The sequence below is a fragment of the Capra hircus genome, chromosome 26, assembly GCF_001704415.2.
Source record: "Capra hircus breed San Clemente chromosome 26, ASM170441v1, whole genome shotgun sequence".
NCBI classification, from domain to species: Eukaryota; Metazoa; Chordata; class Mammalia; order Artiodactyla; family Bovidae; genus Capra; species Capra hircus.
In genome coordinates, this window is record NC_030833.1 from 41170849 (window position 1) to 41194097 (window position 23249).

Consider the following 23249-nt stretch of genomic DNA (forward strand, 5'->3'; position numbering starts at 1 on the left):
AAAAATAGCCTCATAAAATTATAAATATGGCAACCATAACCTTTAAAGGAGCATTATACAAGACAGATAGTAGAAAGAAAAACCTACAGTACAAAGACGCAACTTTGGGATGTTGAGAGAAGATAATCTGTATGTATGTCCTGTGAAAGGAGCAAAGCTAAATTATGAGTGAAATTAATTCCATGGAAAGGGGCTCCATCTCCAGTATACCTGGGTAGTAAACAATGCAAATCAAAAAAGACTACAAATTTAAACAGTTTAAGCAACATAATGTATTTAAAATATTTGTAACATGGCCTGGGAACATGAGAAAAGCCACATTCTTAGCAAGTATATACAAGAATAATTTACAAAATTTGACCAGGGGCGTGACTTCCAACTTGGTGGTATAAAAACCTACAAAAGACCCACTCCTCAGTAATGGCAATGAAAACTTCTAAAATAAATTTTTTGATGATTCTGAAAATTAACCAAGAGCTTGCAAAAATCCATAGAATGTATGTTAAAGAAAACTCCTGAATCTTGGTAAGAATAATACATTATGAGGTGTTTAGCTTATGATATGCCTATGTGTTTTTCCAAACTTGTAGTAGCTTTGAAAAACAGGAGCCTTGCAACCAGTGTAGCTTTGTAAATCAGCAGCTTAGCAGACACTGAAAGAAAGTGAATGGGATTGAAGCTTTTCAAAATGCCCAGTTTCCAGAGAACTGATATAATTCGATTAGCCTGACAAATCTTGGAAAAGCCTTTTTCATAGAATTTGCTTTTATTTGTCCTAACTCAGAGTTAACCAAGTGTGAATAGCCCTAATTCATCCTTAGAGATTCATGAGACACCATTAAACATGTTAATGCATGCATTGTTGGAGTTTGGGAATTGAGGAGAGTTAAGAAAAATATTTGTAAAAAGAGTGAAAAATTTTCCAAATTTATCTTCATATAAGAGGCTAAATAAACTCTAAGTAGGATGAACTCAAAAAGATCCAGACCAAGAGACATAGGCAAACTGTCAAAAGACAAAGAACTCTGAAAGCAGCCAGAGAAAAGCAGTTCATCACATGAAAGGGATTCTTCACACAATTAACAAGTAACTTCTGATCAGTAACAACGGAGATTAGAAGACAGTGAAATGACATTATTCAATTTTAAAAGAAAAAACAATCAACTAAGTCTATAATCAGCAAAACTATATTTTAGAAACAAAGGAGAAATAACGACATTTCCAAAACTCACAAAAAAGTAGAGAATTGGCCAATAACAGAACTGACCTACAAGAAATACTAAAGAGAGGCTTCAGGTTGAATAAAAAGACACTAAACAGTAACTTGAATTCACAATACCAAATAAAGAGGAACAGTGAAAAGAAGTCTATACGTATTCATAAAAGGCAGTAAAAATATATTTTGGGTTTTTCCTTTCAGTTTTCTCGAGATATAGCTGACATAAAAAACTATATAAGTTTAAGGTGTACAGCATAATGATTCAACTTACATATATCATAAAATGATTAACACAATAAGTTTAGTAAACATCATCTCTTATAGATAGAAAATTAATAAAATAGAAATACTTTCCTTGTGATCAGGATTTACATCCTTAGCAATGTTCATGTATGATATACAGCAATGCTAATTATACTTATCATGCTATACATGACATCCCTTAGTACTCATTTATGTTATTTTAAATTTGTTTACATATTTTATAACATTATGTTAGTTTCAGTTGTACAACATAGTGATTCAATATTTTAGATTATAGTCCATTTAAAGTTATTATAAAATAATGGCTGCATTTTCCTGTGCTGTACAGTATATCTTTGTAGTTTACTTCTTTTATACATAATAATTTATATCTCTTAATCCCCTACCCCTAATTTGCTCCTCCCTTCTTCTCTCTCCTCACTGGTAATCACTAGTTCTCTAAATCTGTGGATTTGTTTCTTTTTTACAGTATATACATTCATTTGTTTTGTTTTTTAGATTCCACTGATATTAAATTGTATTGCATACAAGTGAGGGCATAAACTGTTTTTCTCTTTCTGACTTGTCACTAAGCATAATCTAGGCCCATCCACATTGTTGCAAATGGCAGAACTTCATTTTTTTACTTTTGGTTCAGTAACTTTCCGTTGTGTGTGTCTACCAGAACCTCATCCATTCAGCTGTTGATGGAAACTTAGGGTACTTCCCTATCTTGGTTATTGTAAATAATTCTGTCAGGAACTTTGAGGGTGCATGTATCTTTTCAAAATAATGTTTTCTCTTTCTTTTTTTACCGAGAAGTAAGATTGCTGGATCATATTGCAGTTCTATTTTTACTTGTCTGTGGAGCATCCTTTCTGCTTTCATAGCGGCTATAAGTTACATTCCCACCAACAGTGTACTAGTCTTCCTTCTATGCCACATTCTCACCAATATTTGTTACTTATAGACTTTTCAATTCACAGATGTGAGATGATATATCATTGTGGCTTTCATTTCTATCTGAGCTACATTAGTTTAAAGTGTTTATATACTACTGGGGTTTAGTTGGTATTAATTTAAACCTGATTGCTTTAAGATGTCATTTGTAAACCTCCAAGTCATTGAAAAAAATAAACAAAAAAGAGCATATAAGAAACAATGGGCTCTTTTTCTCTGCCTAACTAATGCTATCATGGGTCACGTGCATGCTCCTGGGAAACACCTATCCCATTTAGCTCGGCCTTACAACTGCACTATCACCACCTGGCTGAAGTTGACATCTGATGACACGAAGGAGCAGAGCTACAAAATGGCCAAGAAGTTCCTGATTTCCTGAAAAATCAGCATGATTCTGAGAGAGACTCACATGGTGCTACACAAGTATGTTTTGTGACATGCAATTAAAAATTGAATTCTTAAGTCAAAAAACTTGCTCCTGATCTTCCTGAGAGTATCCATATTTTACAGAAGCTGCTGTTCTTTTAAAGCATCTCAAGTGGAATAGAAAGGATAAGAATGCTAAATTGCTTCTTATTCTGATTGAGAACCATAATCATTGACTGGCTTGATATCGTAAGGCCAAATGAGTCTTCCCCTTCAACTGAAAATAGGAGTTATCTACAGCCTTTGCCTTAGTTCTATAAATTTGTCTATGTACTGAAGCAGCAAAGTCATTGTTTAATTAAAAAAAGAAAGAAAAGAAAAAACAACAGAATTAAATGGTACGTTAAAAAGTCTACAGAGCACCAAAAATGTCAGTAAGGAATGAATAAAGGAACAAAAAGGCATGAGACATTTAGAAACTCAATAATAAAATGGGAGAAATAAATCTTGCTTTCTCAGAAATGACATTACTCCTAAATGGATTAAATACTCCAGTCAAGAGGAAGAAGTCAGCAGAATAGATTTAAGGAGGAAACATAATCCAATTACAGATTCAGTTCAATCCCTATAGAAATCCCATTTGCCTTATTTGTAGAAATTGGTAAACTGTTCCTAAAATTCATGTGGAAATACAAGAGACCCTAGTGGCTGAATTGTAAAGAATCCACCTGCTCATGCAGGAGATGTGGGTTTGATCCCTGGGTCAAGAAGATCCCCTGGAGAAGGAAATGGCAACCCATTCCAGTAGTTTTGCTTGGAAAATCCCATGGACAATAGAAACTGGTGGGCTACAGTCCTTGGGGTTGCAAAAGAGTCGGACATAACTTAGTGAGTAAATAAACAAAAGCAGCCAAAACAATTTTGATAAAGTAGAAAAAAGCTGGAGGATACACTGTTCCTGATATCAAAACTTACTACAAACATAAAATTATCAAGATTATGTGGTATGTTCCAGATAGGAAAAGGAGTGCATCAAGGCTGTATATTGTCACCCTGCTTATTTAACTTATATGCAGAGTGTATCATGAGAAACGCTGGACTGGAAGAAACACAAGCTGGAGTCAAGATTGCCGGGAGAAATATCAATAACCTCAGATACGCAGATGACACCACCCTTATGGAAGAAAGTGAAGAGGAGCTAAAAAGCTTCTTGATGAAAGTGAAAGAGGAGAGTGAAAAAGTTGGCTTAAAGCTCAACATTCAGAAAACGAAGATCATGGCATCTGGTCCCATCCCTTCATGGGAAATACATGGGGAAATAGTGGAAACAGTGTCAGGCTTTATTTGGGGGGGGGGCCTCCAAAATCACTGCAGATGGTGACTGCAGCCATGAAATTAAAAGACGCTTACTCTTTGGAAGAAAAGTTATGACCAACCTCGATAGCATATTCAAAAGCAGAGACATTACTTTGCCGACTAAGGTCTGTCTAGTCAAGGCTATGATGTTTCCTGTGGTCATGTAAGGATGTGAGAGTTGGACTGTGAAGAAGGCTGAGTGCTGAAGAATTGATGCGTTTGAACTGCGGTGTTGGAGAAGACTCTTGAGAGTCCCTTGGACTGCAAGGAGATCCAACCAGTCCATTCTGAAGGAGATCAGTCCTCGATGGACGTGAGTCTGAGTGAACTCCAGGAGTTGGTGACGGACAGGGAGGCCTGGCATGCTGCAACTGATACAGATTAATGGAACAGAAATAAGAGGCAAGAAGTAAACTCATATATCTATGGCCAGTTGATTACCAACAAGCATGCAGGGCAATTAAATAAGCAAAGAATATTCTTTGCAAAAACCAATGGAGTGTAACAATTGGATGTTTACATCAAAAATAAAATGATCTCATTCCTCATTCCATATACAAGAATTAACTTAAAATGGATCATAGATTTAAACACAAGAAGTAAAACTATAAAACTTTTAGGAGGAAAATAGGAAATGTTTCTGATCTTGGGTTGTTTTGTTTGTTGTTTAGTCACTAAGTCATATCCAACTCTTTTGCAACCCAATGGTCTCTAGCCCACCAGGCTCCACTGTCCATGGAATTTTCCAGGCAAGAACCTGGAGTGGGTTTATCATTTCTTTCTCCAGAGTGTCTTCCTGACCCAGGGATTGAACCCATGTCTCCTGCATTGGTAGGTGGATTCTTTACCACGAAGCCACCAGGGGTCTCTTGATCTTGGTTTAGGTAATGATTTCCTAGATAAGACACCAAAACCATAAGAGACAAATGAAAAATGATCAATTAGACTTCTTCAAAATTCAAGCCTTTATGCTTCAAAGAACACCATTACAACAGAGAAAAGACAGCACATAGAATGGGAGTGAATATTTGCAAATCATATATTTAATAATATGCTCATATTCAAAATGTATAAAGAAGTCTTACAACTCGACAATAAATAGACAAATAATTAACAAATGAGCAAAGGATTTAAACTGACATTTAAAGAAGCAAATGGTCAATAAACATATGAAACAATTTAAGACACCCTTGTGTGTTTAGTTGCTCAATCATGTGCAACTCTTTGCAACCCCATCGACTGTAGCCCTCCAAGCTCCTCTGTCCGTAAGAGTCTCCAATCAAGAATACTGGAATGGGTTGTCATTCCCTTCTACAGGTGATCTTCCTGACCCAGGGATCAAATCTGGGTATCCTGCATTGCAGGCAAATTTTTTACTGTCTGAGCCATCAGGGAAGCCCAAGACATCATTAGTCATTAAATAAATGCAAAATAAAACAAAACTGAAGTAATATAATATTTGATAACAACTTTCAAGGTTATGATCAAAAGATAAATAATAAGTGCCAAGATGTGGAATGGTCATAAACTGTTGGTGAGAATAACAAATGGTATAGCTACATTGGAAAACATCAGTTCAGTTCAGTCGCTCAGTTGTGTCCGACTCTTTGTGACCCCAAAGACTGCAGCATGCCAGGCTTCCGTCCATCATCAACTCCTGGAGCTTGTTCAAACACACGTCCATCAAGTTGGTGATGAGATCCAATAATCTCATCCTCTGTCATCCCCTTCTCCTCCTGCCCCCAATCCCTCCCAGCATCAGGGTCTTTTCAAATGAGTCAGCTCTTCACATCAGGTGGCCAAAGTATTGGAGTTTTAGCTTCAACATCAGTCCTTCCAATGAACACCCAGGACTGATCTCCTTTAGGATGGACGGGTTGGATCTCCTTGCAGTCCAAGGGACTCTCAAGAGTCTTCTCCAACACCACAGTTCAAAAGCATCAATTCTTCGGTGCTCAGCTTTCTTTATAGTCCAACTCTCACATCCATACACGACCACTGGAAAAACCATAGCTTTGACTAGACAGACCTTTGTTGGCAAAGTAATATCTCTGCTTTTCAATATGCTGTCTAGGTTGGTCATAGTTTTTCTTCCAATGAGCAAGTGTCTTTTAATTTCATGGCTTCAGTCAGCATCTGGAATGATTTTGGAGCCCCCAAATATAAAGTCTGTCATTGTTTCCATTGTTTCCCCATCTATTTCCCATGAAGTGATGGGACTGGATGCCATGATCTTCGTTTTCTGAATGTTGTGTTTTAAGCCTACTTTTTTACTCTCTTCTTTCACTTTCAACAAAATGCTCTTTAGTTCTTCTTCACTCTCTGCCATAGAGTTGGTGTCATCTGAGTATCTGAGGTATTTGTCAGCAAATGGGAAAACATAAATTGGAAAATTGGAAACGATAAATTTCCTAAAAATATTAAACATAGCTATCAACATGACTCGGCATTCAATTTTCAGGCTGCTGCTGCTGCTAAGTCGCATCAGTCGTGTCCACTCGGTGTGACCCCATAGATGGTAGCCCACCAGGCTCCCCCGCCCCTGGGATTCTCCAGGCAAGAACACTGGAGTGCGTTGCCATTTCCTTCTTTTATATATAAAAACATATATCCACACTAAAACTTTAAAGGAATGTACATATCAACACTACTCATATTAGCAAATAACTGGAAACAACGCCAATGACCACCACTGGATGAATAAACAAAATGTGGTATATATATATATATATATACAGTGGAAAGTTATTCTGTCATAAAAAGTGAAGTAAGCACAAATGTATTAATACGCTACAGCACGGGTGAATCTTGAGAATTTTATGCTATGTGAAAGAAGTCAAATACACAAAATAGCTCATGATTGTATGATTCTATTCATGTGAAATGTCTAAAATAGGCAAATCCATACAGGCAAAAAGTATTAAAAGATTACTGGTTGCCCAGATTCTAGAAGAAAGGGACAATTGGGTTTTTCTTTTTGAGATTACAAATGGAACTAGATAGCAGTCATAGTTGAAACATAAAAATCCATGAAACAAGGGTTTTCAAAAATTGGCTATTAGGCAGCACAAGGCAGTGATTTCTTAAAAAAAAGTAAAAGGTGAAACAAACAAATTGAACCCCACAAATGCTCAGCTATTATCAATGATCCCAGGCTGGCTGCAATATAGAAACTCAAGCAAACCAGGAAAACCATGTAAATTAATGAGACAGGGTTGAGATTTTGGAGTCTGCCAAAGCAGCTAGAGTCACCATGGGGAAAAGAGAGAATGAGAAATTGAGAGACACTGAAAGACGGAGACATCCAGAGAGATTCAGAGATCTATAGAGGTCCCATATGAATTCTTCAGCTTACTACAGAACTGCATGTACTGGGCTTCCCAGGTGGCAGTAGTGGTAAAGAACCTGCCTGCCAATGCAGGAGACGGAAGAGACACTGGTTTGATTCCTGGGTCAGGGAGATCCCCTGAAGGAGGAAATGGCAACTCACTCCAGTAGTCTTGCCGGATAATCCCATGGACAGAGGGGCCCGGCAGGCCATAGCCAGCCCATAATGTCACACAGAGTCAGACAGGACCGAAGCAACTTAGCACACACACAAATATATGGGAGGAAACTGACTCAAAGCCTTGGATTAAGCCGTTTGAAAGCATTCAAGATAAAAATGCTTAGAGCAGAAGGCCTTAAATTGTATCTGTCTGCACCGAATGCATTTGAAAACTTCATAATTAACCAGGATTGGAGTAATCAGAAAATAATTGACTCGTAGGAAGAAAAAACTAGACTGACACTAAAAGGCTTTTCTGGTTTCTAGTGAAAAGTGAAAGTGAAGTCGTTCAGTCGTGTCCAACTCTTTGCGACCCCATGGACTGTAGCCTACCAAGCTCCTCTGTCCATGGGATTTTCCAGGCAATAGTACTGGAGTGGATTGCCATTTCCTTCTCCAGAGGATCTTCCCAACCCAGGGATCGAACCCAGGTCTCCCGCGTTGTAGACAGATGCTTTACCGTCTGAGACACCAGGGAAGTCTGGTTTCTGGTAATGAAGCAAAAAAGCAAGCCTCAAAAGATCAAAATGTTTCCAAATAAGCTAACTGTATCCCACAGGAAAAGTTCAAAACAATTCCCAGAAATACAAGAATATTCTACCCAACAACAACAACAAAAACAGTTACAAAGGCTGATAATCTGTTAACAATTTCCAGTCACACCAAAACCCAGGAATTAGGCCTTATAGAGAGATTAATGAATCAACAAAAGGCTCAAAAGACAGATAATGTAATTAATAGATAAAAGTTATTTTGATTGCATTCTGTATGTCTTAGAGGCTTCTTTGGCAGTTCAGCAGTAAACAATCTGCTGGCAATGCAGGAAACCAAATTTGACCCCTGGATGGGGAAGATGCCCTGGAGAAGGAATGGCAACCCACTCCAGCATTCTCGCCTGGAGAATTCCATGGGCCACAGTCGATGGGGTTGGAAAGAGCCAACACGATTGAGCAACTAACTCACATGCAATGTCTAAGACAGAAAATGAGCATGTCAAGTATTAACACGGGTGACAGAAAACCTACATAGAATTTTTGGAAATGAAAATGAAAGTGTCTGAGACATAAAACACACTGTGCAGAATCAGTAGAAAATGAAATAGTATAAAAGAAGGTTACCTGAAGATAAAACAATGGAAATTAACCAAACTGGAAAGGAATGAAAATTCATTTCATTTTCATTTCTTTTCAATATCTTTCTCTCATTGTTGCATATCCGTGATGCATGGAGCAAATTTAAAAGTCCAGTATATGTATAATTGTAGTTCCTGAAGGAGAGGCTGCAGACATGCCCCTAGAAAACATATCTGAAGAAATAATTGCTGAAGTTTTTAAAGTTTGATTTTCCCAAAGCATTGGATTGCCAATAAGATGTAAGATACTATAGAAAAACCAGAACGAACTTTTTCACCAACTCAATGTATAGTCATAGATCCAAAAAGTGTAATGACTACCAAGTGTAAGAACTATGAATGAATTATATCAAGGCATAAAATTTTAAAACTGCTTAGAACTAATGATAAAAGAAAAAAAATCTAAAAGTGGCTAGGAAAAAATCATTACATATAAAGCAAAAATTATAACAATAAAAGACCTCTTGCTGGAAATATCTGCCATGTCAGAAACATGGAACAACATTTTTAAAGTACTAATGAAAAACTAAACGCTATAAACCTCGAATTCTATGCCCAGTGGAAATATTTTTCAGAAACAAAGGCAAAATGAATAGCATTCATGAATAAGAAAACAGATATAATTTATTATCAATAACAGGAGAAACATTAAAGAAAGTTTTCTAATGCCAAGAAAATGATACATCAGGATCTATACAATGAAATGCAAAGCACAAGGCATAGTTCATACACAGGAAAATATAAAAGATGGTTTTTCTGTTTTTAATGATGAACTAATTTAAAAGATAAATTTCTTTCTAAAGAATAATAATATATTTTAGTATTGGTAAGATATGTTAACATAAAAATTATGACAAAAATAGCACAAATGCTGGGAGAAAGGGAATGAAAGTTTAATGCTTTAAAGATATTACACTACATGTTAAGTAGTAAATATTACTTACACATAGACTATAATGAGTTTAAAAAGTATACAGTACTATAAACCTTAAGGCAACCACTAGAAAACAAAATAAAATGATATACCTAAGACAATGAAGGAGATGAAATAATAAAATATACACAATTCAAAATAAGGCAGAAAAAAGAGAACAAAGAACATATTGGACAAATACAACAAATAGTTTTAAACATAAAGATCCCAATTATATTGTTAAATTTAAATGGTTGAAACAGTGTGATTAAAAGACAGGGATGGTTAAATAGCATTGAAAGGAGAGATTCAATTCTTTATAAATAATGCCCAATAGAGAAAATGGATAGAAAAAATATATACCATGATAATGATTAATAACAAGCTGCTGCTGCTGCAGAGATAATATGGATCATTCAATGGCAACAGGATTAATTCATCGAGGACATTAAGAAACCTTAAAAGTTTATGTACTTTGAAGAGTTTCAAAATGAATGAAACAAAAAACTGATAGAGCTCAAAGGAGAAATGGACAAATACATTACAGTTGGAGGTTTCAACATTTTCGTAATAACTGACAGGAAAAAACACAAAGTCAGTAAGAACAAAGAAATCTTGACAATACTTTTGACCAACATGACTTACCTGAAATTTAAAGGACACTCTACCCAATGGCAGCAGGATATACATTCACTGCACGTTCTTTTCAATGCATATGATAGATATACCAAGATGGATTCATATTCAGGACTTTAAAACAAGTCTCAATGAGTTTTAAAGTATTCAGATCATGTTCTCTGGACAAGCTAGAAATGATTTTAAATCAACAGAAAAATCCCTGGAAAATATCCAGAAAGATCACTGGAAACTATATAACACACTTTCAAGTAGCAAAGATCAAATAAGGTATCAAAAAAGAAACTGAGATAGCTTAACTTGAACAAAAATGAAATCATAATTTATTCAAATTTATTTGACAGCTCTAAGGCAATGCCTAGACAGAATCATATGGCAATAAATGCTTAAATTATAAAACAAAGATTAAAAAGTGATGATCTAAGAAATCAGGAAAAAATAAATTACAAAATCCAAAGTTAGAAGAAAGGAAATGCTAAAGAGCAAATGGAAATCCATGAGCTATCTTAAAAGTATATAAAAAAAAAGTCAGTAAAATTAAAGACAAGTTCTTTGAGAAGATTGATAATGTTTGTATCTAGCCAGACTTTCCAGGACAAAAAAATGAGATGTAAAATATTATCAATATCTAGAATGAGAAAAAGGACATCTTTTAAGATGTTAAAAGAATAGGAAAAAATTGTTAGGCTTCCCAGGTGGTTCAGTGGTAAAGAATCTGACTATCATTGCAGGAGACACAGGAGATATGGGTTCAATCCCTGGGTCAGGAAGGTGACCTAGAGTAGGAAATGGCAACCTGATTCAGTATTCTTGCCAGGAAAATTTTGCGAACAGAGGAGCATGGAGGGCTACAGTCCATGAGGTCATAAAGAGTTGAACACAACAGAGCAACTAAGCACACATGCAAGAAAATATTATGTATAATCTTATGACAATAAATTAAAAAACTCAGATGAAATGGGCACATTGAGGAAAGATTACCACAGTATATTCATGCTTACATGGGAAAGCTCATGGACAGAGGAGCCTGGAAGGCTACAGTCCATGGGAGTTACAAGAGTTGGATACGACTTAGTGACTAAACCACCATCCATTCATAAATAAATAACTTGAATAGCCATATGTCTATTGAGGATATTGAACTTGTAGCTAAGTACTCTCAGCAGAAACTTTCAGTCTCAGATGACTTTACTGTTAAAATAGATCAAATATTTTTTAAAGATAGAATACTAATTTTACACAGTATCTTCCAGGAAATTGTAGGAAAAGGACTACTATCCAACTCATTTTATGAGGTCAAGTATTACCTTGATACCAAAATTAGAAAAACAGATCACAAGAAAAGAACTATAGCTAATAGACTTTATGAATATACTTGCAAAAATATTCACAATTTTTGCAAACTGTTAGTAGAGCAATAGAAAAAGCATAACACATCAAAAAAAAAAAATAGATCAAGAACAAGATGGCAGAGGAGTAGGTGGATGTGGAGTATATCTCTCTCCACGGATACATCAGGAATACAATACTTCTGTGTCTGAAGTGCATGCAAAAGACCAGCTGAGAGTGGACAGAAGTGCCTGACCAGTGGAAAAGAATATATAGAACCATGCAAAACTCAATAGGATGAAGAACTAGCTGGAGAAGCAGGAGTGTTAGTAGTACTGACCTGCCCTCAGCAGGTGGGGGAACTGAAACAGGGATCCAATCCCCACATCGGGGCAATTGTCTGAGTCAGAGGAGAAACATTTAAGGCTGAGAGTGAAACAGCTGATCTATGGCAGCCTAAATGGAATGAGAAGCAGACAGTCCTTGCTGTAACCATACATACCCTGGACAGGGTTGCAGGTCCCCTGGAAGGTGCAGCGGCTGGGAGATTGGAGAACAATCCCTAAAGGGAGGGCTGCTGTTGACTGTGGAGAGATGGATCAAGGGGATGTGAGGGTGGAGATTGTGGTGGGAAATGCCTGTGGAGGAAAAGCTGGGCAGCCATGGAAGCAAGGCGATTCTGCTGAGTCATGCATAGGAGGTGGAGCCATCTTCACACCTCTTTCTCCCCACATGCCAGCATGGCAGCTGAACAATAGAGAGGCTGGCCCATCAAATGCCTGATGCACTGAACTGCAGAGTAGGACCCCAGCCAGAGGGCCCCTCTATGTGCCTGATCCACCTAACAGCAGAGAAGGACTCCAGGGAAGGGAGTCCTCTAAGTGCCTGAATGTGCGGAGCTATGGAAAAAGACTGGTGAAAGAGGCCTTCTGATTGCCAGCTACAAGAGGCTCAAAAAAAGACTATTCTGATAGAGTCATAACTCCTGCAGTGGAGGCAGTCTGTGTCCCTGCACACTGCCACCAGGGTCCCCGCAAGCCAAGTAGCTCTACCACCTTCGCGCTCAACCTTCACCAGGGCAGAGCAGCCACAGGCAAAAAAAGTCTTGCATCTATGCATCCAGGGTTGCTTCAGTCGTGTCCGGACCCTTTGCGACCCTGTAGACTGTGGCCTGCCAGGCTTCTCTGTCAGGGAGGGGGGTTCTCCAGGCAAACATATCGGAGCATACTGGCCAGTATTTGTTGCCATACCGTTCTAGAGAAGCATATTTCTTGCTGCCAGAGTTGCCAACTCCACTGAGTACCTGGTGCTGCCATAACCCCTGAAAACCAAGCAGCTGCACCACCTCCATACTTGACCCTCACAGGGGCAAACTCAAGTGTTCCAGGGCAACCTCAGGAGCAAACCCCGGTTGATGACCCACATGTGGAGGTGGAAATAAAACCACAGTTGAAATCCAGGGGCAGTGTGAATAAGGAAGAAGACCCCAAACCTTCCCACCAGCTGTACAAGCTGCAGATTAAATCCTTATGATCAACTAGGTAGACTCTGTCTATGGAATATGTGAAAGATCATTGAGAGCTCCCACAAAAGAAAACGCACTAGTTCTGGTAGCTGTGAACATTGGAGGCAAGAACATACAAGAGTAGGACCAGATTAGAATCAGAGCTGCCCCACAGCAGGTCAGAGATCAGCACAGTGCTGGAAGGAAGTGGTGAAGTGGACTGTGACTCCAGTCAAGGGAAAGGGCTCTGATAGTAGCGATTCAGGAAAACATTTACTATTCGTGGGTTTTGACTTGTTCTATAGATTATTTTGGATCCCCCCCTCCACTTTATTTTCCCTCTCTCTGTTGTAGTTGTCAATTTTATTGGCACTATGAAATCTAATGAAACTTTTGAACTTTTTTTTCTTTTTTCTCAGTCACATATTTTATTGTTATAAACCTCTGTCTCTAAGTTGGGCTTTTGCGGTTCTGTGGAGTTTTCTTCTTTTTTCTCTTTTTTTAATTTTAATTTTTTAAACCTATTCTTTTTTTCTACATTTATTCCTTTGTTTGCCTTTCCTACTGTTCTTTTCCCTGGGAGTTAATCATTAATGTATATAAATATTCTTCATCTACCTCTATTTAACTTTGCAAATCTATTCTTTCTTTTCTTTCTTTCATTTCCTCTTAACATATTTGTTAGTTTTGTTTTCATTGCTTTATTCCCCACTTGGGACCTTGCTTTAGTTTTGCTTTCCAGTTTGTGTTTTAATTAGATTTGTTCTTAACTGGTATATATTATTTTTTATACTCTTTGTTTGCTGGGTCAATCTATTGTACTTTATTTTTGTTAGACTGTTTTGACTTTGTTCAGAGGTGTATATGTATATGTGTATATTTCATTATTTTAATTATTATTTGCCTGATTTTGTAACTGCCATTTGTCTGGGGTTCATTTTTTGTTTCTTATTTTGGGATATTTGTTTTAATCTCACTTAATGTCATAACAAACCACTGTGGAATCTTCGTTCCCAATCAGAGATCGAGTCCTGAGCCTTTGGAGTGGGAGCACTGACTTCAAGACCCTAGACTACCAGAGAACTAACCCTAGGGAGTATCAAATAGTAAGATCTCACATGAAGGAAACCACTTGAATACCAAACCTGGCATCACCTAGCCACCAGAAGCACCCTGTGCAGGACACCTCATCTAAACAATAAATAACACAGAAATACAAACCCAGTCATCAGCAGACAAGATTACCACCTTACTCACCCTTGTCCATCAGAGGAAAAATGAACAAACAAATAAAACTCAGCACAAATCTCACCCTGTAGGAACCTTACACAAACCACTGGACCAGGCAGGGCAGAAACCAAAAGGAAGAAAGAATTAAACCTTGAAGCCTGGGAAAAAGAGAACTCAAACACAATAAGTTTAAAAAAAAAATGAAAAGGGAGAGAAATACTACACAAATGAAGGAACAAACTAGAAACACAGAAGTCCAAATAAATGAAGAGGAAATAGGCAAACTACCTGAAAATGAATTCAGAACAATGATAGTAAAGATGATCAAAAACCTTGAGAACAAAATGGAGAAAATGCAATAATCAATTAACAAAGACCTAGAAGAATTAATAAAACATACAGAGACAAACAGCACAGTTACTGAAATTAAAAATACTCTGGAAGGAATCATTAGCAGAATATCTGAAACAGAAGAAAGAATCAGTGAGCTGGAAAATAAAATGATGGAAATAATGTCTAAAGAGCAGAATAAAATAAAAAGAATGAAAAGAACTGAGGAAAATAGTCTCAGAGACCTCTCGGACAATATCAAATGCACCAACATTAGAATTATAGGCATCTCAGAAGAAGAGAAAAAGAAAGGGTGTGAGAACATTTTTGGAGAGATTATAGTTGAAAATTTCCCCAACATGGAAAAAGAAATAGTCAGTCAAGTCCAAGAGGCACAGAGTCCTAAACAGGAAAAACCCAAGGAAAAACATGGAAGACACATACTAATCAAACTGACAAAGACTAAACACGAAAAAAGAATATTAAAAGCAGCAAGAGAGAAGCAACAAGTAACATACAAGGGCAATCCCCTATGCTTAACAACTGATCTTTCAGCAGAAACTCTGCAGGCCAGAAGGCAATGGGAGGATATATTTAAAGTACTGAAAGGGAAAAGCCTACAACCATGATTACTGTCCCCAGCAAGGATCTCATTCAAAATTGATCTCATTCAAAAGCCTTAATAAAAGGCTTTTCCGATACGCAAAAGTTAAAAGAATTCAGTAGCACGAAACTAGCTTTACAACAAATGTTAAAGGGACTTGTACAGTCAAGAAATACAAGAGAAAAAAAGATCTACCAAATCAACCCCAAACAATTAAGAAAATGGCAATAGGAACATATATATGAATAACTACTTTAAATGTAAATGGTTTAAATGCTCCAACCAAAAGACACAGCCTAGCTGATTGGACACCAAAAAAAAAAAAAAAAAGACCCATATATATGCTGTCTACAAGAAACCCATTTCAGAGTTAAAGACATATATAGATTGAAAGTGAGAGAATGGAAAGATATATTCCATGCAAATGGGAAACAAAAGAAAGCTGGAGTAGCAATCCTCATATCAGACAAAATAGACCTTAAAATGAAGAAGATTACAAGAGATAAGGAAGGACGCTACATAATGATCAAGCGATCAATCCAAGAGGAAGGCATGACAATTGCAAATATCTATGCACCCAATATAGAAGCACCTCAATACATGACAAACACTAACAGACATAAAAGGAGAAATTGATGTAACACAATAATAGTAGGAGACTTTAACCACCCCCCCCAAACTCACACCAATGGACAGATCATCAAAACAGAAAATTAATAAGGAAACACAAGTCTTAAAGGATACATTAGATGAGATGGATCTCATTGATATCTTCAGGACATTCCATCCAAATGCAGATGAACACACCTTCTCAAGTGTACATGGAACATTCTCCAGGATAGACCACACCTTGGGTCACAAATCAAACCTCAGTAAATTTAAGAAAATTGAAATCGTATCAAGCATCTTCTCTGACCACAATGCTATGAGACTAGATATCAATTACAAGAAAAAACTGTAAGAAACACAAACACATGGAAATTAAACAATAGGTTTCTAAACAACCAACAGGTTACTGAAGAAATCAAAAGGGAAATCAAAAAATTTCTAGAAACAAATGTCAATGAAAGCACAACAACTCAAAACCTATGAGATGCAGCAAAAGCTGTTCTAGGAGGGGAGTTCATAGCAATACAATCTTACTTTGAGAAACAAGGAAAACATCAAATAGGCCACCTAACTTTACACCTAAAACTACTCGAAAAAGGAGAACAAAAACCCCCAAAATTAGTAGAAAGAAAGAAATCATAAAGATCTGAGCAGAAATAAATGAAAAAGAAACAAACAATGGTAAAGATGAACAAAACTAAAAGCTGGTTCTTTGAGAAGATAAACAAAATTGACAAGCTTTTAGCTAGACTCATCAAGAAAAAAGAGAGAAGAATCAAATGAACAAAATTAGAAATGAAAAAGGAGAGGTTACAACAGACAATGCAGAAATATATAGGATTACAAGAGACTATTATGAAGAACTATATGGCAATAAAATGGATAACCTGGAACAAATGGACAGATTCTTAGAAAAGTTCAATCTTCCAAGACTGAACCACAAAGAAGTAGATATTATGAACAACCCAATTACAAGCAATGATATTGAAGTGGTGATCAAAAATCTCCCAAGTAACAAAAGCCCAGGACCAGATGACTTCACAGGAGAATTCTATCAAACATTTCAGTTCAGTTCAGTCAGTCACTCAGTCGTGTCCGACTCTTTGCGACCCCATGAATCGCAGCACGCCAGGCCTCCCTGTCCATCACCAACTCCTGGAGTTTACTCAGATTCACGTCCATCGAGTCAGTGATGCCATCCAGCCTCTCATCCTCTGTCGCCCCCTTCTCCTCCTGCCCCGAATCCCTCCCAGCATCAAAGTCTTTCCCAATGAGTCAACTCTTCGCATGAGGTGGCCAAAGTATTGGAGTTTCAGCCTCAGCATCAATCCTTCCAACGAACACCCAGGACTGGTATCCTTTAGGATGGACAGATTGGATCTCCTTGCAGTCCAAGGGACTCTCAAGAGTCTTCTCCAACACCACAGTTCAAAAGCAGCAATTCTTTGGCACTCAGCTTTTTCACAGTCCAACTCTCACATCCATACATGACCGCTGGAAAAACGATAGCCTTGACTAGACAGACCTTTGTTGGCAAAGCAATATCTCTGCTTTTTAATATGCTATCCAGGTTGGTTATAACTTTCCTTCCAAGGAGTAAGCAACCCAGATAATTCCGATTGTGTGATCACTCACCTAGGGCCAGACATCCTGGAATGTGAAGTCAAGTGGGCCTTAGAAAGCATCACTACGAACAAAGCTAGTGGAGGTGATGGAATTCCAGTGGAGCTATTTCAAATCCTGAAAGATGATGCTGTGAAAGTGCTGCACTCAATATGCCAGCAAATTTGGAAAACTAAGCAGTGGCCACAGGACTGGAAAACATCAGTTTTCACTCCAATCCCAAAGAAAGGCAATGCCAAAGAATGCTCAAACTACCACACAAATGCACTCATCTCACATGCTAGTAAAGTAATGCTCAAAATTCTCCAAGCCAGGCTTCAGCAATACATGAACCGTGAACTTCCAGATGTTCAAGCTGGTTTTAGAAAAGGCAAAGGAACCAGAGATCAAATTGCCAACATCCGCTGGATCATCGAAAAAGCAAGAGAGTTCCAGAACAACATCTATTTCTGTTTTATTGACTATGCCAAAGCCTTTGACTGTGTGGATCACAAGAAACTGTGGAAAATTCTGAAAGAGATGGGAATACCAGACCACCTGACCTACCTCTTGAGAAACCTATATGCTGGTCAGGAAGCAACAGTTAGAACTGGACATGGAACAACAGATTGGTTCCAAATAGGAAAAGGAATATATCAAGGCTGTATATTGTCACTCTGTTTATTTAACTTATATGCAGAGTACATCATGAGAAACACTGGGCTAGAAGAAGCACAAGCTGGAATCAAGAATGCCAGGTCAATAACCTCAGATATGCAGATGACACCACCCTTATGGCAGAAAGTGAAGAGGAAGTAAAAAGCCTCTTGATGAAAGTGAAAGAGGAGAGTGAAAAATTTGGCTTAAAGCTCAACATTCAGAAAATGAAGATCATGGCATCTGGTCCCATCCCTTCATAGGAAACACATGGGGAAATAGTGGAAACAGTGTCAGGTTTTATTTGGGGGGGGGGCCTCCAAAATCACTGCAGATGGTAATTGCAGCCATAAAATTAAAAGACTCTTACTCCTTGGAAGGAAAGTTATGACCAACCTAGATAGAGGCAAGGTGGCAGCAAACAGAAAGGAAGTTGAAAGGGGAAAAAACCCCGTACAACCTTATGAAATTTCAGTGTGTAAAATTAAAAGGAAATTACATGATAGTAAAACTTGAAGGGGCTTTCCTGGTGGCTCAGACAGTAAAGAAACTGCCTGCAGTGCAGGAGACCAACCCATGGCTGGGGAAGATCACCTGGAGAAAGGAATGGCTACCTACTCTAGTAATCTTGTTTGGAGAATTCCATGGACAGTGGAGCCTGGCAGGCTGTACAGTCCATGGGGTCGCAAAGAGTCAGACATGACTGAGCAACTAACACAGACACACACAAAACTTGAAAGAGAAATACCGATTATGGATTTACATATAAAAAAAGGACTAATAATGATTTCAAAAGATTGATGATAGATATAAGGAAAAAGGTAAAATAAACTGGGTGATGCAAGGCTGAAAACAATGCAGAATGCATCATCCAGTTCCAGAGAACGCTGCATTACATACCCAAGCCAGTGGGGAAAATGGAATATTTTAATCCAGCAGGAGCCTATGTAAGCATCTCTGTTCTTCAGTATTATTCACATTTCCTCATTTTGGAAACTATAAGCATATGCTATAATGAGTCACAAACCTTTAATTGTGTTGGTTTGGTGAAAGTAGGAGGATGCAGTAAAATTGTGTTTTTAATAGAAGTAGCTGGAGCCAGTGCCAAATAAATTTTAATCTTTTCAGCCAGTAGTGGATTTATTGAAAATTCTCCAAAAGCTGAAAGTAAACAAGAAAATAGACTAGTTTACTTGAGTTCTGTCTTGCCTCAACGTTTCATTGTTACTTGGCTAGTTTACCTATGATTACATAATAGGGTTGCTATCTTTACCATATATTCCAAAGTGGTCTCTAAAGATTTCCTCTACAATTTACTCTGCACACTGCTGCTGCTAAGTCACTTCAGTCGTATTTGACTCTGTGCGACCCCATAGACGGCAGCCCACCAGGCTCCCCTGTCCCTGGGATTCTCCAGGCAAGAACACTGGAATGGGTTGCCATTTCCTTCTCCAGTGCGTGAAAGTGAAAAGTGAAAGTGAAGTCGCTCAGTCGTGCCGACCCTCAGCGACCCCATGGACTGCAGCCTTCCAGGCTCCTCCGTCCATGGGATTTTCCAGGCAAGAGTACTGGAGTGGGGTGCCATCCCTTCTCTGACTCTGCACACTAACACAAGATTAATTTCTTGGAATTTCATTTTGTTTGTCTTTTTCCCAATCTGCCTGTGGTCGCTAAATCCATAATTTAATATTCAGTGACACCTGTTGTTTTATTTCATTAGTAAAAAATCTGGGTAAAATGAACCATTTCTCCTCCCATTGAAGAATTTCCCTTAGGCTTTCAGCATTATTTTTTAAAATTTCATTTGGTTTGATTTTGTATTGTAGTATAGTTGATTTATTATGTTGTGTTAGTTTCAAATGTATAGCAAAGTAATTCAGTGTTTTATATATATTCTTTCTCAGATTCTTTTCCCATATGGCTTATTATAAAGTATTGATCTGAGTTCCCTGCACTTTATCGTAGGTTCTTTTTGATTTTCTATTTTATACATAATAATATGTATATGGTAATCCCAACCTTCCTATTTATCATTCCCCCTTCACCTTTCTCCTTTAGTAACCATTAGTTTGATTTCAGAGTCTGTGAGTCCATTTCTGCTCAGTAAATAAGTTCATTTGCATTTTTTTAAGATTCATGTATAAGTGATATCGTATCATATTTGTCTTTATTTGACATCTCACTTAGTATGATAATCTCTAGGTCTCTCTATTTCATTCTTTTCAATGGCTAAGTAATATTCCATTGTAAATATGTATCACAACTTCTTTATCCATTCATCTGAGATGGACATATAGGTTACTTCCATATCTTGGGTATTGTAAATAGTGCTGCAAGGAACATTGGAGTACATGTATCTTTTTGAATTACAGTGTTTTATTCTTTATAAACGTCCAGGAGTAGAATTGCAAGGTCACAGGACAGTTTCCCCTCTGGGCTGATTCACCTGCTTTTGACTCCACTGATCACTTTAAATGTTGTTTACACTTACTGAGGGCCTAGATACATCCTCTCCTCTTTTGACCTCTTCTCTAAAACAGAGACTGGGCCATCTTTCTTTCAAAAACCATCCATATTCAAGGTGCAGTTCAACACTCTTTCTTTTTATCACAAAATCCCTAATAACTGTGATCGAAGGAAATGTTTCCTTCCATGGCCACACAATTATTTTCAAGGCCCAGACGCTTTTGCCTTCACAGGTCCCTTTCTCTCCACTCCCACCCCAAAATCTATGTAAAAACCATGTTTTGTGACTGTGTTGACATGAACATAATCCAAAATGAGTTATATTCCTTTATTCTTTTGATTTTGAAAGTAATTAACTATTTTGAGGTGCCCATAAAGTATTATGAACCCTAGGAGCTTGGCCTCCTATGCTGGGTTATTTAACTCTCTCCTCTATACTCTCCTCATTCTGGTTCACTTGACTGACTATAAGCCTGCTGAAAGCATCATCCCTTTTGCAGCAATTCTCCATAGTGGTGATTTGTCCCCAAGGGTCATCCGAAAAAGTCTGGAGACATTTTGGTTATCATAACTGCAAGGACAGAAGGGGGCGGTGCGAGTATCCTACTATGTGCAGGCAAGCCCCAACCCTGACCCCCAGCAAAATACCAGTAGTGATGAGGGAGACAAACTTTGCCTTATTAGATTGTGAGCTTTGAGGAAATGAGATTTCTTTAGTGTATACATTGCAAATACCAAATAATGTTGCAAATAATAGCCAACAAAGTATATTTCAAATAGTAAATACACTGCGCATTTAAAGAATGAATACCTGAAGTAATTAGAAACGTTTTACTGTCCAACTGAAAAGTTTTGAAGCATCTGATCTTTCAGGATGTAAATTAATATGCCTCATACTACCCTCGGAGAAGGCAACGGCAACCTACTCCAGTACTCTTGCCTGGAAAATCCCATGGATGGAGGAGCCTGGTAGGCTGCAGTCCATGGGGTAGCGAAGTCAGACACGACTGAGCAACTTCACTTTCACTTTTCACTTTCATGCAATGGAGAAGGAAATAGCAACCCACTCCAGTGTTCTTACCTGGAGAATCTCAGGGACGGGGGAGCCTGGTGGGCTGTCATCTCTGGGGTAGCACAGGGTCAGACACGACTGAAGTGACTCAGCAGTAGCAGCAGTAGCATACTACCCTAGATGGGATCTCAGGCAAAGAGCAAACAAAACTCGCTGGGCAGCAGAATGTCACTGATCAAAGAAACCATACCAAGCAACTTCAGACTTTTTCTAAAGAGTATCAACACATCAACCTTCTGTTAAGAAAACACTGTAAGGGCTTCCCTGCTGGCTCGGCAATGAGGAATCCACCTGCCAATGCAGGAGACACAGGTTGGATCCCTGATCCAGGAAGATCCCACGTGCCAGGGCAACTAAGCCTGTGTGCCACAACAACTGAGTCTGTGCTCTAGAGCCCAGGAGCCACAGCTGCGGAGTCCACATGCTGCAGCTTCTGCAGCCCACATGCCCGAGAGCCTGTGCTCAGCAATAGCAGAAGCCTCCACAGTGAGAAGCTCACACACCCCAAATAGAGAGTAGCACTCACTTGTCACAACTAAAGAAAATCCTGTGTGGCAACAGAGACCCAGCATATTCATAAATAAATAAACATTTTTTTTAAAGAGAGCACTAAAGGAAAAAAAAATTTGAACACACATGCCAAGTCTTCAGTCTTGGCAATTCCAGTTGTAGAGAATCTTAGGTAATTCTAATACATACATCTTGTTTAGAATGTGCGGTATGATTGGAAAGATCACATTAATAGATGATGATATCCATTAATCATTTTTAAAGGATCATATACCTATATGCCATAATAAAACAATACTCACTGGCTTTTAATATTGTTCTCTTTTGGCTTGTCTATATGTTCTAAATAATTGTAGTGAATAAGTATACTTTCTAAAATACTTTTTAACAAGAAAAGTTTTCTGTTATTTAAAAAATAAAAACTATAGCACAATCACATTTCATTATTTCTTAGCATACGAGTAAGTGCTCCTTGGGAATGGCCCACATAATAAATTTGCTTTTGTCCTGGTTTGTTCACAATATAATCAATGTTGGCTGTAAGATCACATTTTAACATTTCATCAAATTGCATGAAACAAAATGAATAAAACTTGTTTTAAGTCTTTATTATAATAAGAAAGTTATCTTCATACCTTAAATTATGGACTTAAAAAGCCCTCTGTAGGGACACCTGGATCATAAGAACTAACATTCATTTCACACTTCCTATTTGTTAGCTACTAACATGTTACCTTCTTCTAAGCACCACTTCATTCCATGCTCACAAAATACCTTTGACCAAAGTAACTATGGACATTTTAGAACAGAGGAAACAGGAAATGTGTCTGTGAGTATAACCAGTAAGTGATAGACTAAATTTCAGAGTGCTCTTGTTCTAGAGCCCAACTTCTAAGATATATAGGAAAGATATGGCTTTCCCATAAGAGAATTTCGAGAAATATACCATTTAAAAATACGTAGT

The 23249-nt window shown here is 37.8% G+C and overlaps 1 protein-coding gene across 1 annotated transcript in view; it reads right to left on the reverse strand.

Moving 5' to 3' along the window:
* The window catches only part of LOC102188374 (gastric triacylglycerol lipase), an 81467-nt gene that overhangs the window by 53300 nt on the left and 4918 nt on the right, over positions 1-23249 (reverse strand). The window contains 1 exon segment of the mRNA XM_018041126.1: positions 22745-22857. Within this exon segment, the coding sequence (XP_017896615.1) occupies positions 22745-22857 (113 nt within the window).